This window comes from Natrix helvetica, assembly GCF_964273705.1.
Source record: "Natrix helvetica genome assembly, chromosome: 1".
Classification (NCBI taxonomy): Eukaryota; Metazoa; Chordata; class Lepidosauria; order Squamata; family Natricidae; genus Natrix; species Natrix helvetica.
In genome coordinates, this window is record NC_138548.1 from 255,233,214 (window position 1) to 255,257,435 (window position 24,222).

General features: G+C 43.5%; 1 protein-coding gene and 1 long non-coding RNA gene across 5 annotated transcripts in view; one reads left to right on the plus strand and one right to left on the minus strand.

Annotated features, from left to right (window-relative positions):
• LOC309398808 overlaps window positions 1–22,643 on the plus strand; it is a 62,557-nt gene extending 39,914 nt beyond the window's left edge. For 2 of the 3 annotated variants that reach the window (XR_014176444.1, XR_014176445.1), the window contains exons 2-3: window positions 21,930–22,097; window positions 22,511–22,643. This is a non-coding gene — a long non-coding RNA (uncharacterized lncRNA). Of the gene's footprint in view, window positions 1–12,452; window positions 12,492–21,929; window positions 22,098–22,510 lie in introns of those variants that run through there. The other variant, XR_014176446.1, reaches the window with a different exon arrangement.
• Window positions 1–24,222, minus strand: part of LOC309398630 (cytochrome P450 2C20-like) — a 65,392-nt gene that overhangs the window by 27,424 nt on the left and 13,746 nt on the right. Inside the window, exons 7-9 of one of the 2 annotated variants that reach the window (XR_014176425.1) lie at window positions 22,542–22,729; window positions 22,143–22,284; window positions 21,695–22,015 (exon numbers count right to left, since the gene is read on the minus strand). Coding sequence is in view for 1 of the 2 variants with exons in the window: in XM_081965713.1 (XP_081821839.1) it covers window positions 21,816–22,015; window positions 22,143–22,284; window positions 22,542–22,729 (530 nt within the window). In the remaining variant the exon portion in view is untranslated. Of the gene's footprint in view, window positions 1–20,887; window positions 22,016–22,142; window positions 22,285–22,541; window positions 22,730–24,222 lie in introns of those variants that run through there. The other variant, XM_081965713.1, reaches the window with a different exon arrangement.

The window sequence follows — 24,222 nt, forward strand, 5'->3', positions numbered from 1 at the left end:
AGTGGAGACAAGTGGCAAGCTCTGCATGATGCCACAAGATAATGGCCAAGAGCTGGACCTCTCAATCCCTATCAACAGGGATTGGAACCAGCTTTGAGAAAGGAGCTGAGCTAGCACTAAACGGTGCCACCCAGCTGCATCCCCCATAGCTGACCCAAAAGGATACCATTGAAAGCCATTGAGAGGTCAAGGAGAGCAAGGATGGTTGCAATACCCTGACCCCACTCTCACCAAAGATCATCAAGTGTGACCAATGAAATGTCCATCCCTTAACTGGGCCTCAATCCTGACTGAAAGAGATCCAGATAATCTGCTTCATCCAAGACCCTCTGAAGCTGTCAGGTCCCCACATTTTCCCCAATGTTGGCCAAAAAGGAAATTGGATGAAAGTTGTCCTGGCAGTGATGGTTTTTTAAGGAGGAGGCAAACCAAGGTCTCCTTAAAAGCCTCCAGAAATGCCTCCCCCCCCCAGTGACATATTAAGCATTGCCTGGATCCACCCTCTGGTCACTGTCCTGAAGGCTTTCAACATCCAGAAGGGCAAGGATCTTACTGACAGGTGGTAGAGTTGACCGGGTTGAGGACCTTGTCTACTTCATTCCTTAAAAGATGAACTTCCATGACCCCTCTCCTGCCTGAGGAAGTATCCTTCAAATAACGCAAGTAGCTTTTGAACCCTTGTAGGACTTAAGGTGTTTCTTTCATCAGCTTTTGTCAGCTTGTTAGAGATCATCCTTCATCCTTGAATTCAGTACTGAAAAACTGTCCGGTTGAAAAAGTGACACCGAAGAACACAATGTCTGGACACAAGCCACAGCACAGAACAACTCAAATAACAAGGTCAAGATCAGAAGATGTGGAAAGACTTGGACCATATTATCCCCAGGACTTGGACACCACTGAATGGATAACATCATCACCACCACCATCATCACCTGGGATGAAGTACTTTCATCTTAGATGCATATTGGAGATATTTATACAGTTATCCAGATATGGTATCTACATGCCTACCTTCTGTATTCTGAGAAGGAAGCAATCAATATAATCACGTGCGTTCTGGGGATCCAATGTCTTCTTGTGCAAATCCATCTTCTCACGGATATAATCGCGGAATTTTTCAACCTCAGCAAAAGACTTGATGTGTCGCCCCAAAAAGTATTCCATTGTTTTTGGAAAAGTATTGTACACCTGCCACAGAGTACAACTTAAATAGTATGCCTGTTTGGTCATTATTGTGGAGGCTTAATACCCCAACTCTTCAGAGAGTAGCTTTTACTTTCATATTACTAATTGTCAACCCTCAGATAGGTCCAAGACCAGAAGACAAGAATCACAAAAATCTCAGTATGTTGTCTTTAATTGTAGTCACAAGTAAATACAGCATCTAGAAATTATAATGGGAATTTATCTTTGTAATAAGTTAATTGAAGAGGTGTCTCTTGGAAAGCATTCCCCCAGATCTCTCCTCACCTGGGTTGATTTCCATGCAGGAGATACTTTGTCAAGGGACTCACCTGCTCTTTTCCTAGACTCCCCCCACCCATCTCTCCTACAAAGGGATAATGGTGAAAATGGCCAAAGTCCTTGAAGACTGGAAGAAAGAAGTGTGCGCATAAACATATGGGAGTTGTCTGAAAAGCCATGACAAGGAGAGATGCACCTGTCTACAATCTAACATGATAATTAGCACTGCTAATATGATTTATAGCTGTATGTACACCATTGCACTTTAAAAAATATTATAATAGTTTGATTGTAAAATATAATAATTAGTTTGATTGTAATATTGACATTGTCCTTATATCATTAATTTATTGGCTGGGGATGATGGATGGATGTAATCTGTTAAAACAACAAGGAATTGTGTATGAGAACTAAAAACAACTTTTCAATCAAGAGGTAAAAGAACTGCAGTGAAATACTACTATTAGGAGACATATCCCCTCCGATAAAGTTCCATGTTTGGGTTTCCCTGACTAGTTAAGAAATCAGTAATTCTAGAACAAGCAGATCAGGAACCAAAGGAGTTATGAAAGAAGGAAACGGTCTCCTAGGAAATAAGCCTAGCCAGGAAAGGTTTGCTGAGAATTAATATATGTTTGAATAGCTCAATCTAAGGGGAGGGATTTTCTTTTTTGCTTTAAATTTAACCCCAAGGAACAACTTAGAACTATCAGCTCAGATCTTGTGTTAAAGCAGCCTCTAGGCATTTTGAGCAAATATCAGACTGGAAATGACAGGCCCAGGAGAGAAAAATAACAAATTTTCAAATATACTGGAAATTGAACTCTTAAATTGGGGGAAAAAAGGTACTGGAAAGGCATTTTTAAATGCTGGAATTACTTACCCATGGAATTTATTCTTCTTTTATAACTGTTCTACAAACCAAAGGACATTGGAGTAACAATATTGAAATTTAAGTGGTGTGCCACCTGCTGATGAAAGGGAAAACTACATCTATATGAAAGACTGAAAATATATATTGGATTATTTTAAGGTACCCTATGATTATTGGAGACTCAAATATAAAAATGAGGAAACTATTCAACTAAAGGGATATTTGAATGTTATGCTAGAAGATTTAACCTGCAAAAGTGATGTAAAGAGGCTTTTGGCAACCACTGGGATTATCTAAATGGAACTGAGTGTTCATATGTGGGTTTTAAAGAATTGGGACAAATACACTCCCTGAAGGGTAATTTAAGGATTGAACAAATAGTTTCTGGTCTGTTGGATAAAAGTTAATCTTTAACTTTAATAAGAGAAGAGGGAATATTAGTGTATACATTTTATAATAATAAAAGTAATAACAAGATATAATATGGAATAATTGAATAATGATGGACTATAGCCTAATATAAATATGTATTATTATTTCAAATGCATAAGTTGATTGAATGTAATAATTATGATTAGTTTTATTTGTTTTATTTGTATTAGAATATATGACACCCAGGTGTCACACTGATCATGCATTGATATATATATATATATAGCTGATAAGGAAGAGAGCCTGTGGCTTTGTGGCAATTACATCGGCCTAATATGCAATACAGCCCTGGTTCGATTCCCAGTAAGGGTATGTCTAGCTGATGAGAGCTAAATAGCTTGAAATAGATCTATACTAGTCTCCCTTTATTTATTTATCAGCACAAATACAACACAAATATAAAAAGGCAACATTAAAAATAAAAATATGGTTTTCTGCCTGGATGGTCCTCTGTAATGAGCCGAAGGACAGAAAGGGGGAGTAGTGATCTCCCTCCCATATTTAGGCAAACCAGGGGTTGTAACACAAATACATACCTATTTCCCTGGCCTAGCTGATAAGGAAGAGAGCCTGTGGCTTAGTGGCAATTACATTGGCCTAATATGCAATACAGCCCTGGTTCGATTCCCAGTAAGGGTATGGGTAGCTGATGAGAGCCAAATATATATATTGCAAACAAAGCAGCAGCCATGAGGTGACCATGCTCGCCACCTCCTGCACCTCAAAAATAATAAGATGTCCCCGAAAAGAAGGCCAAGCACTTATTTTGGGGGTCACAAGAAAATAAGACCTTGTCTCATTTTCAGGGAAACACGGTATATGCATTGCACATTTTTTCCTCTTCGCTTTTAAAGTACACAAGCCTTCATGCTTGTATTACTAGTCAGCTGAACTGCACATTTTTGATCTTTCCTGTCAGGGTGTGAATTCTGCCCTGGAAATAATGAGAATGGATCTTGGCATATCCTTGAAGTATACTTTTGAAATAAGAAAAAAATAAACCCGAGGCATAATCTAAGAAAAACTTTTTATTGTAAATAAAGTAAAAATACAAACTTGCTAACTAACAATTACATCTTGGCAAAGAGTTCCTGTCTGCCTTGCAGACAGACAAAGGAAAAAAGGTAAAGAAAGGTATGGAATGTAATGACATGCACAGTGAACCATTGCTGATAAGAGACAATTCATTATGCTGTATAACTCAGAATGTAGGCACAGCTGGCAAACCAAATAAACGCAGTGACATTTCCATTCCCGATTTTTGCTATATTAAAAGAACAATGAATGAAGTTGTGGAAGTAATGTCACAGGTTTCTGTAAGTGTGGTATGGTACAGGAAGAAATCCGTACACCAGACATGGAGAGAATTGTGTACTGAGATGCAATTTTCAGTGAGCCAAAAAAAAATGGAGTTGCTTCAGTTCAGGTATTTTTGTGCAGTAGAGTTGTCCCCAATAAAAAGAACACAGTTTCAAGCTATGACTGCTAAGGTATGAGCCAACAAGTCACTGCCAAATATTAGCAGCCTCAAGGATCTTCTCCACAGCAATCTGGCACCAACATAGTATTTGCCACCATTGTAACTGAGTCCATCCTCTTCTTTCTTTCATCTTTCCCACCATTACAACCCTCGCTAGAGAGTTAGGCCTTTGCACAAACTGTCTGAAATATGAGAAATTGGTCGTTTGCTCTTCAAAGTGTCCTTTTTGAAAAGTGTTTTGTGAGGACCAGTTTAAGGGGAGATAATATTTTCTTGCAAGTAAACAACAACCTGGGCAGACTTCAGGAGTGGAAGAAAAATGGTGGAAAAAACATTTCCTTCCACTTCATGAAGCATAACAAAATCAACATCTTTACAAAACCTGATTTCAAGTGAATCATTCATAGCTATCAGTAATATAACTGGCATATAAATACTTTCAAATTACTTATTGAAACTTCAAGAAAAACAAAAATAAGGAAATGAAAGATAGTGAACCTTTATTATTAAATAGTCGCTCCTTCACAGGTGTTTGAATTCGCCCACTAAATTTTTCTGCATGATCTATCAAAGCATCTTTTACCACCGCATATCCATAAACAGCAACCATTGGTTTGGGATCCGATCCAGACAGGAAATATAGGTCCATGTTTTGCAGCAAGCTAAAGATAGAATTAGATGAAATTTCAGTTAATTAGGTGATAAAGCATTTATGTGTGAAATTATTCTAAGGTATGCTTGAAATACTTCTTAAATTTGATAGCGAGAGACCTTCAATATGTTAAAGCAAAAGTTCAATAACTTTTAATGGCCAAAGAATACAACAATATGATTATGTTCCATTACATGGCATATATCTCCTAATTAATGAGTGACAGACAGTGTTATATTATCCTTCATGGATATCTGTGGATTAGTGAACTTATCTTGTAGAGAATAGCTTGAGCTGCTCCAGGTAAAACTCTGCTTTGGTTGCATTTCTGATGTACTAGCCCAGTGGTGGGTTTCAAAATTTTTTACTACCAATTCTGTGGCGTTGCTTATTTTGTAAGCATGGCTTAGCAGTCATGTGACCATGTAGGAGTGGCTTGGTGGCTATTTTACTGGCTAGGAGTGACTTGGCGGTCATGTGATTGGGTGGGCGTGACCAATTTAGCGGACCATTTTGACAATTTAGCAGTCCATTAAATAATATACAGCCGCCCATTTTCTATTCTTTTAATACTGCATGAAGTTTTTGCGCTAGGTTTTTTTTTTTACTAGGGGTGAGAGGTTGGCAATGCCTGGGGATTTCTAGGAATTCATCCTCTGTATTAGAAGCACTAAAACAGCCAAGATGAGTCCTGGAGCGGGGGTTGGACTAGATGACCTCTGAGATCCCTTCCAGCCCTGGATTGCTGTGCTGTTTCAAAGCATCCTCTGAAGCTGCATCTAGTGCCAGGTTTGTGGTCCTTTCTCCCTCTCTCCCACCCTCCCTCTATCCATCCATCCATATCTCATTCACTTTCCCTTCCCTTTTTCTCCCTTCCCTCCCTCCATCTCTCTCCTTCCTTCCTTCCTCCCTTCCTCCCTTCCTCCCTTCCTGTGAATTACCCCAGCTAGTCTTTGGTAGGAGGAAGAAAAGCCAGATGTTTTGAAACTGAGAATATGCCCACTGATCACCTGGCATTCTTAGAGCTCCACTATTGATTAGATTAGCCTGAGCCTAAGGATAGCAGCTAGCAAAGGTCTTCAAACTTGGGAACTTTAAGACTTGTGGACTTCAACTCCCTGAATTCTCCAGCCAGCAGAGCCCGAATCCTTATATCCTATTCTAGCTAAACATCCCTAATATTTAATAACAAAATTTTCTAATCCTCCTTTCCATATCTTTGTTTACAATTTACATCCAATTTCCTTATATTATACCCATACATATATATAGATTATTATTATTATCCTTTCTTTATTTGGCTATATTCTATGTCACAACATTTTCCCCCTAATGATCAAAACTTAACTGTGTCTAATTTAGTTCTTTTTTATTGTTATTATTTTTATTGACCTTTATATATAATCCAAAAGGATTTTTAATCTTCCCTTCACGGGTATCATTCAATATTCATATCCAATTATTGCTTATCATAACACAACACATTGTATACAGTATTATCATTATCAATTTTTTATTTGACTATACCTATTGTCACTAAGTTTCACTAGGTTTAGCTAGTAGTTTTAAATTATACTCTTCCATCTACCAACCTGTATCTTTCCAATAACAAAACAATCTTATGTCCTCTGCCATTTGTGGTATCAATCTTCTAAGCTTCTCCTTAATCAGCTTTGTATGGACTAGTCCTAGCAACTCCTTGCTTGTACGATCTCTCATATAATCCTGATGCCCTCCTTCTGCTTCTTTATTCCACTTGTCTTTAGTTGTCAGCAGTGTTATCCATATTTTTGTTAATAAAGTTTCATAGTCTATAAATTCTTTACGTTTTTCTTCTTCTTCTTTGTCTTGCCCTTTGAAATAGGTTTTGTCACATTCTGAGCATGCTCACTACGTTCGTGTATGAGCGGGAGAAAGTCGACAGCTGATTGGCTGCCATCTGACAGCTCCAAGTATAAAAGGGAGCTGTCAGATGGAAAGCCCCAGCTGTGCCTGGCTCAGAGCCAGTTTCCCTCTGTTAGCTTGTTACTGTTCATGAATAAACTTGTTAGCCTTTATTCCTGTCTCTGCCTCAGTTATTCAGCAACCACCTACCGTTCTCAGTACAGAACACTGGCAACGAAGGTGGGATTGCCAAAATGAGGTATCGGAGTTCGCTGGTCACTACAATCTGAAGTCACTAGCTGAAGTCACTAACTGAAATTGTGCTCTGTCACTCGCAACGAGATGTCGCGCCGGCTCCTGACAGAAATGGCCACCCTAACGTTCACGCCATTCAGCCAAGGCTCCGAGACTTGGGAATCATACATAACCCAATTTGAATGCTTCCTGGTCACGCAGAACTTCACAGATTTGATGGAGGAGAGACATATTCCACATAGCAAGGGCCCTCACAGCTCCAGACCCCATCAAGTCGGTTCCATGGGAGCTATTAATGGCAAAAATCAAGAGCCATTACGCCCCTACACCACCCAAAATAGCCGGCTGACACGCTTTTCACCTCAGGAACCAAGCCAAGGGTGAGTCCATAAACAACTATGTGGCCGCCCTAAGAGCTGCCCCGCTCCATTGTGAGTTCAGGGACTTGGACGATGCCTTACTCGACTGGCTGGTTTGTGGCATAAGAGATTTGCGGCTACAGCGGAGGCTCTTGCGAAGACCGACCTGTCATTCCAGTCTGCATTAGATGAAGCCTGTGCAGCCGAGCTAGCATCATCCTCCCTGGCTTCCATTAAACAACCCCACCCGGCGGCCACCACTGATGTGTTTGAAACCTCCAGCACAGTGTCTGTTCACCAAGAGGGTGTAAGCGAAGACTCAGAACCTGAGGAGGATGACATCAATCACCTTAACAAGGCGACCAAACAGACCTGGCCCAATGGCAGGGGCACCCCTAAATCTGCATGTGTTGGTTGCGGAGGCAACCACGAAAGAGCTGGATGCAGATTTAGGCAAGCCCTTTGCCAATGGTGCGGCCGGAAAGGCCACATTGCCAGGGTGTGCCCTCTGGAATGACCTCCCCCCCCCGATTCAGAACTACCACCGACCTCTGCTCCTTCCGACAGAAACTTAAGACCCACCTGTTCCAATTAGCTGGCCTGGCCCACTTATAGTCCCATTTATACCTCCTGGCAAATATTTTATCCCGGGATAGTTTTTAGGGGTGTTTTTAATGTATTTTTAAATTTTAAATCTAACTTTAACTACTTTGTACAGTAAACTATATGTTACCTCCTCCAGCCACACCTATATCCATTTTATATTTATATTATGTATATTTATTGTTTTTAATATGACTGTACACCGCCCTGAGTCCCTTCTGGGAGAGGGTGCGGTCTAGAAATCAAATAAAAGTTAAAGTTAAAAGTTAAAGCTTCACAACTGATGAATGATCCGGGGTTTCTGCCTGCCAGAACTCGGGGCCCAAGAGGAGCATTTGCAAGCCACCAAAGCTGAGAAATGACTGTCATGCAATCATCTGCAGCGCAGCCAGCTTTGAATCTATCAACTGGCAATATTGCCACAGCATTTAGAAAAAGATCCAGCTGACGATGTACATTGAGGGGGCTCCCTGCCAAATGGAGCTTGACATAGGCTCTGCGATGTCTATCGTGTCCTGGAGCACCATAAAAAGACTGATGCCTAAACTTGCGAAGCAACGCCTTCAAAGGTGTAATCTGACCCTCAGAGACTATCAGGGAAACCTGATACCTGTAATTGGCTCCGGCAAGTTCAAGGTCCAATTTAAGGGGTTCGAAGGTAGGTTGCCCCTCATTGTTGTCGAAGGAGCGTTGCTGAGCTCCTTGGACTTGATTGGTTTGACTACCTCGGCCTTCAGGTCAGCGGCATACAAAGCGTCCAAAACTCTGGACTGGACACTTTGGTCAAGGAATTCCCCACTGTGTTTGATGGTCAGCTGGGCACCTACAAAGGCACCCTGGTTTCCTTCAACATTGATCCATCAGTGCCGCACAACCACATGAAGCCTCACCCCATACCATTCGCCCTCAAGCCGAAAGTCGACATGGAGCTAGATAAGCTCATTAACCAAGGGGTCCTCGAGCCGATGGACCATGTGAGATGGGAGACCCCATCCTCACTCCTATCAAGCCGGATGGCAGCATCAGAATCTGCGCTGACTACCGTTGCTCCATAAACCACGCACTACCATCCAACGCTTATCCTGTGCTGGTGGTCCACCACCTGCTGCACACCCTGGGTGAAGGCTCTATTTTCACAAAGCTAGACCTAGCCCAGGTGTAGCAGAAGCCCAAACAATCATCACGCACCGCAGCACCTTCAAACCGCGCAGTCCTGCAACGGTTCCAGCAAGCAGGGCTGAAGGTCAAGCGAGAGAAGTGCCAAGTCTCTGTGCTCCAGGTTGAATTCCTGGGGTACCTGGTGGACGCTGCGGGCCTACATCCAACTGTGTCCAAGACCAAGGCCATCCTAGACGCACCAACTCCGTCCAATAGAGCTGAACTCCAAGCCTTCCTTGGCCTGCTCAACCACTACATCTACGGTCACCGGTTCCAGATTGTCACCGACCACAAGCCACTCCTCGGGCTGCTGGCTGGAGACAAACAAGCTCCGCAAGTGCTCTCCTCACATGACCTGCTGGACCGTCTTCCTCGCCGCATACGACTATGCCTTCCTGCACCGCCCGGGTAAGCAGATCGCCCATGCAGACACGCTCAGTAGATTCCCCCTGCCAGATGGTCAATTGAATTTCCTGCAACAGTTCATCAGGCATCTTCTCAGCAGTGTACAGTTGTTCAAACCTATTTTTCACCTTAGTTGTATAAGTAGAAGGGATTTTGGCAACATCAAATATCTTTGGAGAAGTACAATACTTAGTTGACCTTACCTTTTTATAGGATTTATTCAGAGGTAAAACATCTCGCTGAAAGATGTTCCCCAGAATAGGCCATGGAGCAGGTCCAGGGGGAAGCTGCCCTTTTCTCTTGTACAATTGGAAAGATGCGAAAAGGGTGAAAATTATAGGGAGAAGAAGCAGAACTCCTGCCCATGTCAGATCCATCCTCTTCTGAGTTCTTTTCCTCTTCAAAACACCCAGAAGCTGTTTAAATGAGACACGGTTGAAAGAAGAAGGCGGCCAACTGAAGCCACTATCTATTCTAAATTCTATTCTTCCTCTAACTTTTTTCAAAACAATGTTTTCTTTTATTTCTATCACTACAGGGCAATTATTTATCAACATTCCTAACTTCACACTTTAAAGACAAAGAAATTACAGGTTCTATACACTTTTGGGGGAAAGCATGGTGTGCATAAAAGTGGAGTTCACAAAACATACATTTGCCTTTTATGTAACTATCCAAGCTGAGGATCTGAAGATAATTGCTGGCCACTGGCAGTGGAAAAACATTCAGCAAGACTTTGAACTCAAAAATTGCACAATGATGTTATGCCATTTAGGATTTAAAGGTCATTCAAAACTTACTTTAAATATCTTATTGGGAAGCAGATTACTGATTTCAGAATGGTTGGAAATGGGAAATTCTCTCCTTGAAGCCATAAATGTGCATAAAGTATTTATATGTATGTGGAGGTGAGACTTAACTTGTGAACTTCAAAGAGTTGATCACCCATGCAGCCCCATTTACAAATTACAGGATATGAAAGAGCAATTAATTAACTTTTTTTCTTATCAGATTTGTGTCACTGCCTATCTCACAAGAAGTGATTCTAGGTTGTGTATAGCAGGGGTCCCCAACCCCCAGTCCATGAACCAGCACAGGACTGCGGCATGTCAGAAATCAGGCCACACAAACAGGCGAAGCCCCATCCGCAGAGTGTAGGCAGCATGCAAAACCACACTCCCTCTGATCCATGGAGAAACCACTCTCCACAGAACCAGTCCCTGATGCCCAAAGTTTGGGGGCCACTCGTGTACAGCAAAGAAGGTGTAAAAATAACATGCTGAAACCAATCATATTCACGGACACAAACATAGATTCACACATACACAATTCAATTAGCAGAAGAGCAACCTCAAAATGTGATTAGTCCTTTCATGACAAAACCAGGTGTTGAGGGATTAATGGAAAATAAGGAGGGATAGAGCTGAGCTGACTGAGCTGATGGAGGAGAATGTTCCTTAACGAAAAGCCTGCTTCCTTGGGTCACCATGTGCAGTTCTCTGAGAGATGATTCCCCTCCCCCAAGCACCCCTCTCCTGACTGGTCTGATGAATGAGCAGATCAGTGGTGGGATTCAATTTTTTTACTACTGGTTCAGTTAGCGTGGCTTAATGGGTGTGGCATGGCTTCGAGTGTCTTGGTGGGCGTGGCTGGAAGGATACTTCAAAATCTCCATTCCCCCCCCCCCACTCCAGGGAAAATATACTGCAAAATCCCCATTTCCTCCTAATCAGCTGAGACTCTCTGAGGCAGAGAATAGATGGGGGCGGGGCCAGTCAGAGGTGGTACTTACCAGTTCTCTGAACTACTCAAAATTTTGCAAAGCGATAGTTTTGTTTTTACCAGTGGGTTTTATCTATTTTAGCAGGAGGGAAAAAAATCTCAGCCCAATAATCCACAGCACCTATAATTCAGCAAGAAGGATTTCCTTAGAATTTAAGATCTTATATTAGGATCACAAATGCATTTTTGGAAAAATATATCTAAAATAATTGCTTCATCTAATCCTTCAAATAATGTACTTACTTGATTAGTCCATGTCCTGAATTCTAGACAATCTGCAAATCCCAGGTAATTCGGGGCCCCACACATGAGGGAGGTCACACACTGGACCTTATTTTTGTATCTGGCCAGTGGAGGAGTGATCTGGAAGTAGGGGATTTAGTTATCACGCCCCTGTCATGGTCAGATCACTCACTTCTCCGGCTCGACTTTCCAACCGCTGCTCCCCATCGTGGGGAGGTGGAACCGGAATGCTCTAGATGGTTCCGCCCCAGGCGCTTGATGGAACCTGATAGGTTCCAGACGGAGCTTGGGCCATTCCCTGTAGCCCTGACCCACACCCGGACGGAGGACCTAGTGGCCGCGTGGAACAGGCAATGCCAGCGGGCGACGCCCAGGAGTAGGGCCTTCTCTGTGATGGGCCCGACCCTTTGGAATGACCTCCCCCCAGATATCAGGACTATCACCGACCTCCGCTCCTTCCGTAAGAAACTAAAGACCCACCTGTTCAATCTAGCTGGCCTGGCCTAATTCCTAATTCCCAATTTTAGTTCCTCAAGCCTGCATTTTTAAAAATTTTCTAGGGGTATACTTTTAGTTGTTTTTTAATTTAATTTTTAATTTTTACTTTTTGTACAGTTGTATGAGGTTTAATTCATTTTTAAGGGTATGGGATATTCGTCTTTTGTATTCGTTTTAATGACACACCTGTACACCGCCCCGAGTCCCTTCGGGGAGAGGGGGCGGTCTAGAAATATTGAAAATAAATAAAATAAATAAATAAATAAAATGTTTCTTGCCTTTGCCTTGTTGTACTGTTTATGAAGTGTGAATTGTGTTTCTCTGTCACTGGTGGGGTCACCAGCAAAAGGAAGAATTCCCCTGAAATGTGACTGGGTGGACTTTGGAAATCTCTTCAAGGTTGGTTAGATTTTAATGTTTATAAAACAGCGGAACCCAACATGAACTGAGTCTTTTACTTTGAAACATATTCTGTCCTGTCTCCATAATTTTTATATTTGTTTAACACCCATTTCACAAATTTTATTTTCCTGGCTTTATGTACCTTATGGTTAAGATACTCTCTATTTAGTGCCTGCTTTGGTCCAGACAATTCAAATACTCCAATTATTCATCATGGTCCATTATGAGGAAAAAATTGGCCTTCTTTTACAAAACTCTCTGATCTCTCTGCTTGTTGTATGAATAATTTTCTCTCGTGGATGTTTTGAGTCGTATACCAAAAGTTACATACATAGGTCAGTAAAAGTATTTGGCCCTTAGGAAGAGGCCTAATTGTGTTAGGAGGAGGAATTGTGTCTCCAATAGTCACATTCATTGTTTGGATATGGCCAGCTTTAGTGATGGTCAAAAAAGACTTGCGTATGTAATAACTCACTTACTAGAACAGCACATTCCCTAATTTCTTTCAGAAGGATCAGAACAACAAATGTAATAGTCCTTGGAAGTTTCAGTCAGTCCAAAATATTGAAAGAATATTATGAAAGGTCTAAGACTACCAAATTAGATGATATTTATGGTACTTGATAGCAGAGAAACTCAACAGAAAATTTGCTGTTCAGTACTACAAGACACTCTGGATCAATGAAGTAAGCTCTTTTCCTTAATTATTCTCATTTGTTGCACTCTAATCTGAATGTTTCCAGAGAGAATGAGGTAGAAATCAGGTTAAAGAGACATCACACAATCTGATCTCTTTCTACCTTTCTCCCATTCCCACTTGTGATGTGTTGTGCCATTTTCCCATTTGAATTGCTTTCTCTCAGAATATGGTATGATAATTCTGCATTCTCCCCAATTTTCCAACCTCATACAAGAGGGTAGAGCGGACCTGGTGTGCATTACGGAGACCTGGTTGGGCCATGAGGTGGGTGTGCCCCTTAGTGAACTATGCCCACCAGGCTTCTGGGCGTTTCACCAGCCGAGAGCCCAGGGCAGGGGCAGGTGTGGTGGCGGTGGTTATTAGGGAAAGTCTCAGACCTCACGAGGTCACTGTGCCTCAGTTAGGTGGGTTTGAGTCCCTCTTTGTGAAGTGGGGCTTTGGAGCTCAGGTGGGCCTTTTTGTTATGTACCTGTCTCCCTGCTACGTTTCATCGGCCCTGCCGGAGCTGCTGAATGTATTAACTGGATTGGTGGTTGATTTCCCCAGGCTCATGGTCCTGGGGGATTTCAATCTGCCTTCCATTGGCGAGACATCAGAGTCAGCTCGGGAGTTCATGGCTTCCATGACAGCTATGGACCTAACTCAGTTAATTCAAGACCCCACCCATAATGGGGGACACACGCTTGACCTGATTTTTGTTTCTGGGCAGTGGATGAATGATCTAGATTTAGGGGATATTTCTATTCAACCCTTGTCATGGTCTGATCACTTCCTCATCAGGCTTAAATTCCATACCGCTACCCCTCGCCGCAGGAAGGTGGAACCGACAAGATGGGTCTGCCCCAGGCACCTGATGGACCCCGAAAGGTTCCTGATGGAGCTTGGGACTTTTCCTGAATCCCTTACTCACAACTTGACCGAAGTCCTAGTGGAAGCCTGGGATAGGGCTGCTGCTGGGGCCTTGGATCGCATTGTGCCTTTGCGGCCTCTGACCCGGTGTCGATCCCAGATGGCTCCCTGGTTTACCAAGGAGCTCCGGGAGATGAAATGCCGGAAAAGATGCCTAGAGAGTGGTTGGAGGGCCAGAGGATCCGAATCTGATTGAACACTGGTAAGAATTCATATTAAATCCTACTTAGTGGTGATAGAAGCGGCAAAACGGCAATATTTTTATGCTCTTATCGCGTCCCCAGATAACCACCCAGCCGCCCTGTTTAGGGTGACCCATTCCTTACTTAACCAAGGAACTGGGGAAGACCCCTTGCAGGGTAGGGCTGAAGAATTTGTTCAGTATCTGCAGGATAAAATCACTCAGATCCGGACAGGCTTGGACTCTGACTGGGTAGATTTGGGTGAGCCGACGGGGATGAATCTTGAGGAGACAATCTGGGATGGGTTTGACCTTGTGACCCCCGAAGGCATGGACAGGATTATGGGGAGACTCAGTGCTGCCACTTGTGTGCTGGACCCGTGTCCCTCTTGGTTAGTTTCGGCTTCCCGGGAGGTGACATGAGGCTGACTCCAGGCGATTACCAATGCCTCATTGAGAGAGGGGTTCTTTCCCACCACCCTGAAGGAGGCGGTGGTGAGGCCCCTCCTTAAGAAGCCTTCCCTGGACCCAGCTTCTTTAGCCAACTATCGTCCGGTCTCCAACCTTCGCTTTGTAGCAAAGATTGTCGAGAGTGTGGTAGCACATCAGCTTCCCCAGTACGTGGATGAAGCTGTCTACCTGGATCCGTTTCAGTCGGGTTTCAGGCCCGGGTACAGCAGGGAGATGGCATTGGTCGCTATGGTCGATGATCTCTGGCGGGCCCAGCTGCTCCTTTGTCCTGGTCCTATTAGACCTCTCAGCGGCTTTCGATACCATTGACCATAGGATCCTACTGCGACGACTCTGGGGGGTTAGGAGTGGGGGGCACCATTTTACGGTGGTTCTCCTCCTACCTATCGGATCGGTGGCAATTTGTGTTGACTGGAGGGCAGAGATCGACCCCCAGGTGCGTCACTTGTGGGGTGCCCCAAGGGTCAGTTCTCTCACCCCTCCTGTTCAACATATACATGAAACCGCTGGGCAAGGTCATCTGTGGTTTTGGGGTACGGCATCATCAATATGCTGATGATACCCAAATTTTCATCTCTATCCCAAACCACCCAAACGATGCCCTCAACGTGATGTCCCGATGCCTGGAGGCTGTGCGGATCTGGATGGGGAGGAACAGGCTCAAGCTCAATCCCTCCAAGACTGAGTGCCTGTGGTTTCCGTCATCCTGATTTGTACATCTTGTCCCATCTTTGACGATAGGGAGAGAAATTTTAGCCCCCTCAGAGAAGGCTCGCAATCTGGGAGTCCTCCTGGATATGCGGCTTAGTTTAGAAGAACACCTGATGCTAACAGGTTGCCAAACGCGGCACTTCACATTTCGCACGTTTCAGCTAACAGGCAACAGCTGAGCCCGGCTTTGACAGCCCTTTATATATGCCGGCTGTCAAGCGGTCAGCCAATCAGTGTTGAGCACAACACCCCCTAGTGAAATGGACCAGAGGGAAAACTTATGATACATAACACTCCTTCACACTTAGAACGCGCATGTGTAGTCTTCCAAATACCCTGGGCGGCATTGCACCCGCCCTGATCTTCGCAGAGTGACCTCTGCCTCAGAGTTAGTGGCCACGGTTGCCAAGGTCTTGGCCCATCCAACCCTGTCACCGCTGGAAACTCACGGGGAAGATCAGGTAAGTGTCTAGGTTTTTCTATTCTATTATGTGATTGCTCGGGAGCGGTAGACCGGGACCCAGGCGTTTGCGTGTTTCTGTCGGATAGGCCCTGTTGTTCCCCTGCCATGTTTGATTCCCCTTGCCGATTCCGTAGCTGATTTATATGGTGCCTCCATACTCGGCCGTCCTCTAGCTCTATAAGGTAAGAGCAGGGGCCTGTGATTTTTCTAACTATTCCCTGGATCCAAAGTGGGTGGCCAGCGTAATTCCGGGCATAAAGTGTGGGATTTAATGGGAACCCCTTAAGATGACAGTGTGAGTCTAAAAGCTTTGATGGGGCATACTCTGGATGTAGCCTGTCTAGTGTTGTTCTGATTCACCGACCCATTAATAATTCAGCTGGGCTTTTGTTTGTTGTGGAGCATGGGGTGGCATTCTGCCAAAACAGGTATGTGTCTATGTCTTCCTGCCAATTGAGGGGCCCAAACCTAGCCAGTGCTTCTTTCGCTGATCTGACAGCGCGTTCCACTAGGTCATTGGCCGCTGGGTTGAATGGGGCTACAAACGCATGTCGGACCCCAAGTTTGGTAAAGAATTTGTCTAGCAAAGCAGCAGTAAATTGGGGCCCATGGTCAGAAACGACCAGATCAGGTAACCCATGGGTCGAGAACACCCTCCTTAATACCTTGATAATGGCAGGTGCAGTGGTGCTAGACAATAATGCAATTTCAACCCACTTAGAATAAGCATCAACAATAACAATAAAAGTCTGGCCCTTTACTGGGTCTGCCAAGTCCAAATGAATCCTGGACTATGGAGCCCTTGGCTGCTCCCAATTCTGGATGGGAGCTCTGGGACAGGCAAGTCGGGACTCCTGGCACTTAGAACAGCCAGAGACCCACCTTGCAATGTCCTGATCCATGCCCGGCCACCAAGCATAGCTCCGGCCCAGTGACTTCTTTCTGACGATGCCCAGGTGGCCTTCGTGGAGAGTTGTCAGCATCGCTTCTCATAGGGAGGCAGGAACGACCATTCGGCCACCCCATAGGAGGCAACCCTGCTGCGACGAGAGTTCGTGTTGTCTGGTCGAAAAGTGGTTTAGCTGGCCATCCTCGTTCAGTCCAAGCCAGCACCTTGGAGAATAGTTTGTCCCGCCGTGTGTGTGTGGCCACGTCAGCTGCTGTGATCGGTAACTTCATCTCGTCGATCAGCAAAACCTCAGAGGCAGGCGCTGGGTCTTGAACTGCTATGGGCAAGGGGCACCTGCTCAAGGCGTCAGCATGGCAAATGTGCTTCCCCAATCTGTGATGCAGGGTGTAGTTGTAGGCAGCCAGGAACACAGTCCATCTCGTGAATCTGGGGGATAAAATCTGGGGTGTCTGTTTGTCCCCAGCGATGATGCCCAGCAGGGGCTTGTGATCAGTCACTATCTGAAAATGATGGCCATAGAGATATGAGTGAAAACACTTCACCCCAGCCACTATAGCCAAAGCTTCCCGATCAAGCTGGCTATAGTTTCTGTCGGGCGACGATAGGGTGCTAGAGAAAAATGCCATAGGGGCTTCTAGGCCTGACTGCAGACGGTGGCTTAAAACTGCCCCTACCCCGTAAGGGGACGCATCACAAGTCAGAATCACCGGGTGGGATTCGTCGTATTGGTGCAAGACACTCTCAGAAGTTAAAAACCTTTTAACATTCTCAAAAGCTGTGGCCTCCTTCTTGCCCCCAAACTCACTTCGCTGAGCAGTCTAACAATCTATGGAGGGGCTCCACAACAGACGCTTTGTGAGGCAGGAAAATATTGTAAAAATTGAGCAGACCTAGGAAGGCTTGAAGCTCAGCTTTGGTTGTAGGTGTAGGAGCCTGACTAATCGCCCGCACCTTCTCAGGGGTCGGATGGATCCCTTTCTTGTCTACTAAAAAACCCAAAAATTCGACTTGGGGAACTGCAATCTGGCACTTGGCCATTTTAAGCTTTTAGCCAGCACCACGGAAACACCGAAGTACGGTGGGACAGGGAATGGGCTGATACCAGGACATTGTCAAAATAGGGAATGATGCCTGGTATCCTTTGTAGCAGCCTTTCCATCAAATTTTGAAACAGTCCAAGTGCTACGCTGACCCCAAATTGTAAGCGGTTGCACTTAAATGCGCCCCTATGTGTAACTATAGTCTGTGCTTCAGCAGTTGCCTCATCCACAGGCAACTGCTGATATGCTTGAGCTAGGTCAAGCTTTACAAATATGGTTCCCTGCCTGAGGGAGTGCAGCAAATGCTGCACCACTGGCACGGGGTATGCGCTCTGCTGCAATGCGTGGTTCAAGGTACATTTAAAGTCTGTGCATATGCACACAGAGCCATCATGCTTAACTGGTGTGACAATGGGAATTTCCCAACGGGCATGGTCAATAGGTTCTAACACCCCCTGGGCCAATAACTTGTCTAATTCTGCGTCTACTTTAGGTTTTAATGCAAAAGGTACCCTACGCGGCTTTAGATGCCGTGGTGGTACCTGGGGGTCTAAGTTAAATGAGATGGGAGTGCCAGTGTATTTTCCCAATCCTTCCCCAAAAACTTCGGGAAACTCCTTAATCAGCATGTCAAGGTGTGGAGTGGTCTGAATCTGATCTATGCCGGTTATGGCTAGACCCAGGGCTTCAAACCATTCCAACCCTAACAAACTTGGCCTGGGACCCCTGACTACAATAAGAGGAAGCCTCTTATGATACTGTTTAAATGACACCCTACAGAAAAATTTCCCCAGTACTGGAATGGGATTTCCCTGAAAATCCCTCAACTTTAAAGGGCACGGTGATAATCTCGCTTCGGAGATGTCTGGCACAAGTCTTTTAATTCCTGCCCAAGATATGATAGACATGGCTGAGCCAGTGTCTACCTCCATCTGACAGGGTTTGCCCTCCAGTCTAACAGTGCGAAATATTTTCCCCCTCGGGGAATGGATGATCTGATCAACTTCAGATTCGTCCCTGTCCTCACTGACTGCAAAACAGGAATCCTGTTTCCTGAACCCTGCGTTCCTACCAACATTGGAGGGTTTCCTGAAACCCTGGCTGTTGCTGGGAGAGTTCCCTTCTAAGGCACTTGCGCAAGGAGCAGTCACCCTACAAACCCTTGCCAAGTGGCCCTTTTTCCCACAACACAGGCAGGACTCCGTTTTGAAACAGCAGTCCGCTCTATCATGCCTACCCCCACACCTGGGGCAATTTGTTCGGGACATAGCCTTACCCTGTCGCCCCTTGGATGGCTCACCCCATAGGCGATGTACTTCATCGTTTCTGATGGCCCCAGTGTCATCGAGAACGTCATCATAGTGCACCTCAGTGGTCTTGTCTGCGGGCTGGGGCTTTGAGAATCTCTGGATTTCCTCTGTAGATTTTGTTGACAGCTCTGCAGCCCTGGCTTCATCAAGGGCTGTCTGTAAATTGAGTTCAAGTTTGGTCAGCAGGCGGCGCTGTATACGGAGGTCTCTAACACCCCTCACAATCTGGTCTGTCAGGGCTTTATTTAAATCTTTAAATCTACAATGAACAGCTGCGGCTCGTAAAGCAGCCACATAGTCGTTTATTGACTCTCCCTCAAGCTGAACTCTTCTATGAAAAGCAAATCTGCACGTTGTGCGGGACAGCGCTGGGGCATAATGATTTTTTAACTTGGACATTAAAACGTCCCAGGTCACATCATGGATGGAGTGTGGGGCAACCAGGGTCTCTGCCAGATTAAACATCTCAGTACTACATAAATTTAAAAATTTATTTATTTTTCGCTGTTCAGTTAGGTCTGTAAAGCTGTTGGCTTCTAAAAAACACTCAAAATGGGAAATGTATGAGCCCCAAGTCTCTGTGGTAGCATTGAAAGCAGCTAGAGTGTTAATTGAGGCCATCTCTGAGGTAATTTCTTTCTTCGTCGATTAACCAGAGGCAGTCTTCGTCGGCAAGTGACTTACTCGACCTCTCGTCAAGTGATTCCCTGAGGAAATTCAGCTCTCAGTGACTCAGCTTGTAGGTTAGTGACTTTCACAGCTCTGCCTGGGCTCCGCCTGTGTATCCCACCTTCATCACCAATGTTCTAGCTGGGAGAACATGGGTGGACAAACAGAGGCGAGCCAGGACTTAACAAATGCTAACAGTTTATTGCTAACAGGTTGCCAAACGCAGCACTTCACATTTCGCGTGTTTCAGCTAACAGGCAACAGCTGAGCCCGGCTTTGCCAGCCCTTTATATATGTAAGCTGTCAAGCGGTCAGCCAATCAGCGATGAGCACAATGCCCCCTAGTGAAATGGACCAGAGGGAAAACTTATGATACATAACAGGAATGAAGATTCTTCAAGATTCCCAACAGAAACCTGTTGGATATAGAATTTTACTTCTGCAAAATCCAGTTCAGATTTTTCACATGTTTATAACCAGACAGATTTTTGAAATCATCCTTCCAGATTTTGCTGTAGTTTTGCAAAAGGTGAGAAGAACAGCAGAACACTAGTTTAACAGATTAACACAGTTGGAAGGAACCTAGTAGATCATCTAATCCAACGCCCCCCTCGCAAGGCCAAGCAGGAGACCCTATGCCATTTCTGACAAATGGCAGTCCAATCTCTTCTTGAAAGCCTCCAGTGATGAAGCTCCCACAACTTCCAAAGGCAAGTTGTTCCATTGGTTCATTGTTCTCATTGTCATTGTTCTATTCGTTCATCGTTTATGAAGATATTGAAGAGTACTGGTCCTAAGACGGAACCGTATGCTACCCCACTACTTATCCCCTCCATGTAAATGTAGACCCATTAAGGACTACTAATTGAGTACAGTTTGTCAGTCAGTTACAAATCCATCTGGTGGTGATGAGGCTTCTGGGAAGAGAAGTGGAGACCCTCAAACATTTTATATGTTCATTTTATATATGAACTTGAGGCTGTTGGTCTCTGATTTGAGAACCACCTGGTTTAATTCAAATGATTTAAAATTTTTAAAAGCTAGCACAAAAGAATAAAAGAAGATCAAAAATTAATTTGATTGAGGAATCAAATTGAATTTGAAATATTTTTGAAGGGTATTTGTTTTATTTTGGTCAGGTTTTGACCATCACTACTACTATAATCACAAAAAGGGTATACTTGAGGGCATTCTGCATAATATATCTATTTAAGATTCATGTAACTGGATTGTCGATTAATTCCATTTTGTAGGCACAATCTCCTTGAGTCAATTTATTTGCTTTTTGACAGGATATTTTATCAGTAGTGGGCAAAAAAAGAACACGAGCCCTTTGAGTTTAATCCAGTTAAACATGAAACAAAATATTCCTAGGAATGGCTTCCATTTTGAAATCCTAAGATGTATTTTTTGCATTTTGTACATCTGGAATCATTGATTTACTGAAATTATATGTTCTAATTCTTTATTATCCACAATAATAAAGTTATTTATCAGAAATTATATATAGCAAATATTATAGTTCAATCACATACAATATTCATTCTGTCAGTCTTTAAAACAACCATTAAATGTCAACAGAAAATGACTCAATCTTGCATTTAGCCAAAGTGTACTAATACAAGATCTTCCTTGTTACTTTCAAATATAGATTTGTCCATAACATCAATTTGTGATAATACTTCTAACTGAGACCCTTGCATAGTTAAATCTAGAGTAAAGATTATATATTGAAAGTTTGGTGAATAGAGCTTTGGGGGGGGGGAAGCTATTAAGTATTTCAAAAGTATTATTAATTTTGTCAAAATATGTAATCACATAAGAGGTCAGAATAACTACCTTCGCTATAAAAATTATTACATTGGTATTCCACATCATTTTTAAGATTGCCTTTAAATGTAATAACCATCCCACATGCTTCATTTGAGTATCTATTAATGTAAGTATTTTCTTCTAATTATTGACCACAAGTGTTCACTGAACGTTTAACAGCTCGTATAAGGGGGTATTGATTATTTCTGAAGTCCATAAACAAAGACATTACATCCGTATCATTGGTGTCCCCAACCAGAGAGAAGGTGAAATTCTGGAGCAGAGCACTGAAGAACAGGAAGAGCTCCATCCTAGCCAGGGCCTCCCCTGGACAGGCCCTCTTCCCTACAATAGCAATGAAGAAAACAGAGGTTATTTCAGAAGTACTTGCTGGAATTGTCTCTGATAAAAGACTAAGGTGGATCAGGTAAGCATATGAATTTGCAATACAATCTGTTCCAGAGGCTTGTACCTGCTGAGAATGGCATGAAAGCATCCTTTTTCTTGAACTGGCCGTTTTCATCCAAAAAATGATTGGGACTGAATTTCTTTGGAGTCTCCCAATGAAGAGGGTCAAAATGTACAGAGCTGAAGATTGGCACAATAGCCATGGACTAGAAGGAGAGGAAGAAACAGATGACAACAAATGATACTATTTCATATGGAGAAGAAAGTGCCTTTGCTTTCCACATCCCTAAAATAAAAACCGGCAGTGACTAGACATCTGATGAACCTTGAAAAATGAAGAGGGAAGGAATATATATTTCTTTCAATACATATTTCTCTAAATTGCCCTTGTATTCAAATTGCCTCGCTTCTCATTCTTTCTTTCTTCCCTAGAGAACCTTCTTAAATACTTGTATCACCATACCTTGGGAATAGTGTAACCATGGAACTTTGTGTCACAGGTTGTTGCCCGTGGGAAGATTTCAAGGGTCCCTTTCTGATATCGCTGAACCTCATGAACAACGGCATTTGTGAAAGGCATTTTCAACCGGTCTTCCATGTTTGGAGTGCGATTTGTACCCACCACCTCATCAATCTCCTGTTGCACCTTAGCTGTGAGAAGAACAGATTGAGATGAGATTGGCAGACTTTGTCTTGCTTAGCACCTGCAGTCATTTGAATAGAAATATATGTTCCAAAGCAAATTGAGGGAAGATGGTTCTAGCCAGGACAATGGCTCCTCCTCAAAGTCATTTCTCAGTAGAGACACTTCAACTTTTCTAGTGCAAGATCAGATTCATATTATTTGAATCTCTGTGTTTTGGTCCTGTAGCGGCCTGTGGAGCTGGCAGCAGAGTTGGACAGTGAAGAGGTATAGGAGGAACATGGGCCAGTCTTGGAGTCTGGGGAAGGCTCGGATGAGGGCTCTGCACTGGAGGCAGAGAAGGGGGCCTGGGCCATTTGGTAGTTATAAGCTGCCTCCGGAGCCTGACATCGGTGAGACAGAAGAACAGTGTGAGTCGTATAGTTGGTTCAAGCTCTGAGAAGTCCTGTTTGACTCTGTGATACATTTGGCCTTGCAAAACTAATTTATAATTAGATTTCTGGCAGTGTTTCAAGGGAGATAAAGGTGGGTGCTTATCAACATTTTCCTGAAAGACTGCAGCAACTCGAGCAGACATCTGTCAGATTCTTTAGACTGTTTTTGAATCATTATGGGCTATGAATGACTATAATTCACAGGCATTTAAATAAAAGAGGGATTTTGGGACTAAGATTGTGATTTATGCTTTCTCAGGAAGCCTAGGGCAGAACACTCTGTGCCTTACTAGATATCTTGAGAGGCAGCAAGCATAAAGCATTTCTGTGTGGGTTTTCTGAAGTTTAGAGTTTTCACCGAAAAACAGGATAAATAGTAGTCAGGAGAAAAGATACAGTTCTTAAATTAATTTCCTAAACTGTTATTATATATATACATTAATATTTACAACAGCAGCAAACAAGCATTCATTCCTCCAAAAATCAAGAGGCCCATTTTCAAAAAGCTAGTGGTTCACTCTATAACTAATCAAGCAATTTTGGGTGGTATCATGAATTAAGATTAATTACATTCTGTAACAATATTTATTATTTTTCATCTATGTCATAATTATACTTTCCTGAAGAAAAGAATGTTACCATTGTCTGAAGCAGTGTAGTTCAAAATGTTGGAGATGATGACCCTGAGATAAAAGGAATGTTCATTTATATTATTGCAAAAATGATCCTCAAGAAAACCTATACTATACTAATTTCAGTCATTCATACTAAGATTTCATAAAGCAAGTATTAAATTATTGCAATTGGTAGAGTGGTCTATGGCTGTATGGCAGAAGTGGCATTCAGCCGGTTCTCTCCGGTTCGGGCGATGAATGGATTTCCAGAAAAATTGCAGATTACAGGAACCATTTGCACTAGTCAGGTGACCATGAGGATACACAGATAAACCTCCAAGTGGCCTCAATGACTCTCTAAAAGAATGCAAATGACCAGATGTCTGCAAGGAATATAAATCCTTCCATTCCCCACCATCCAGTCAGAGCTGAAGAAGCTTCTTGGATGAGTCT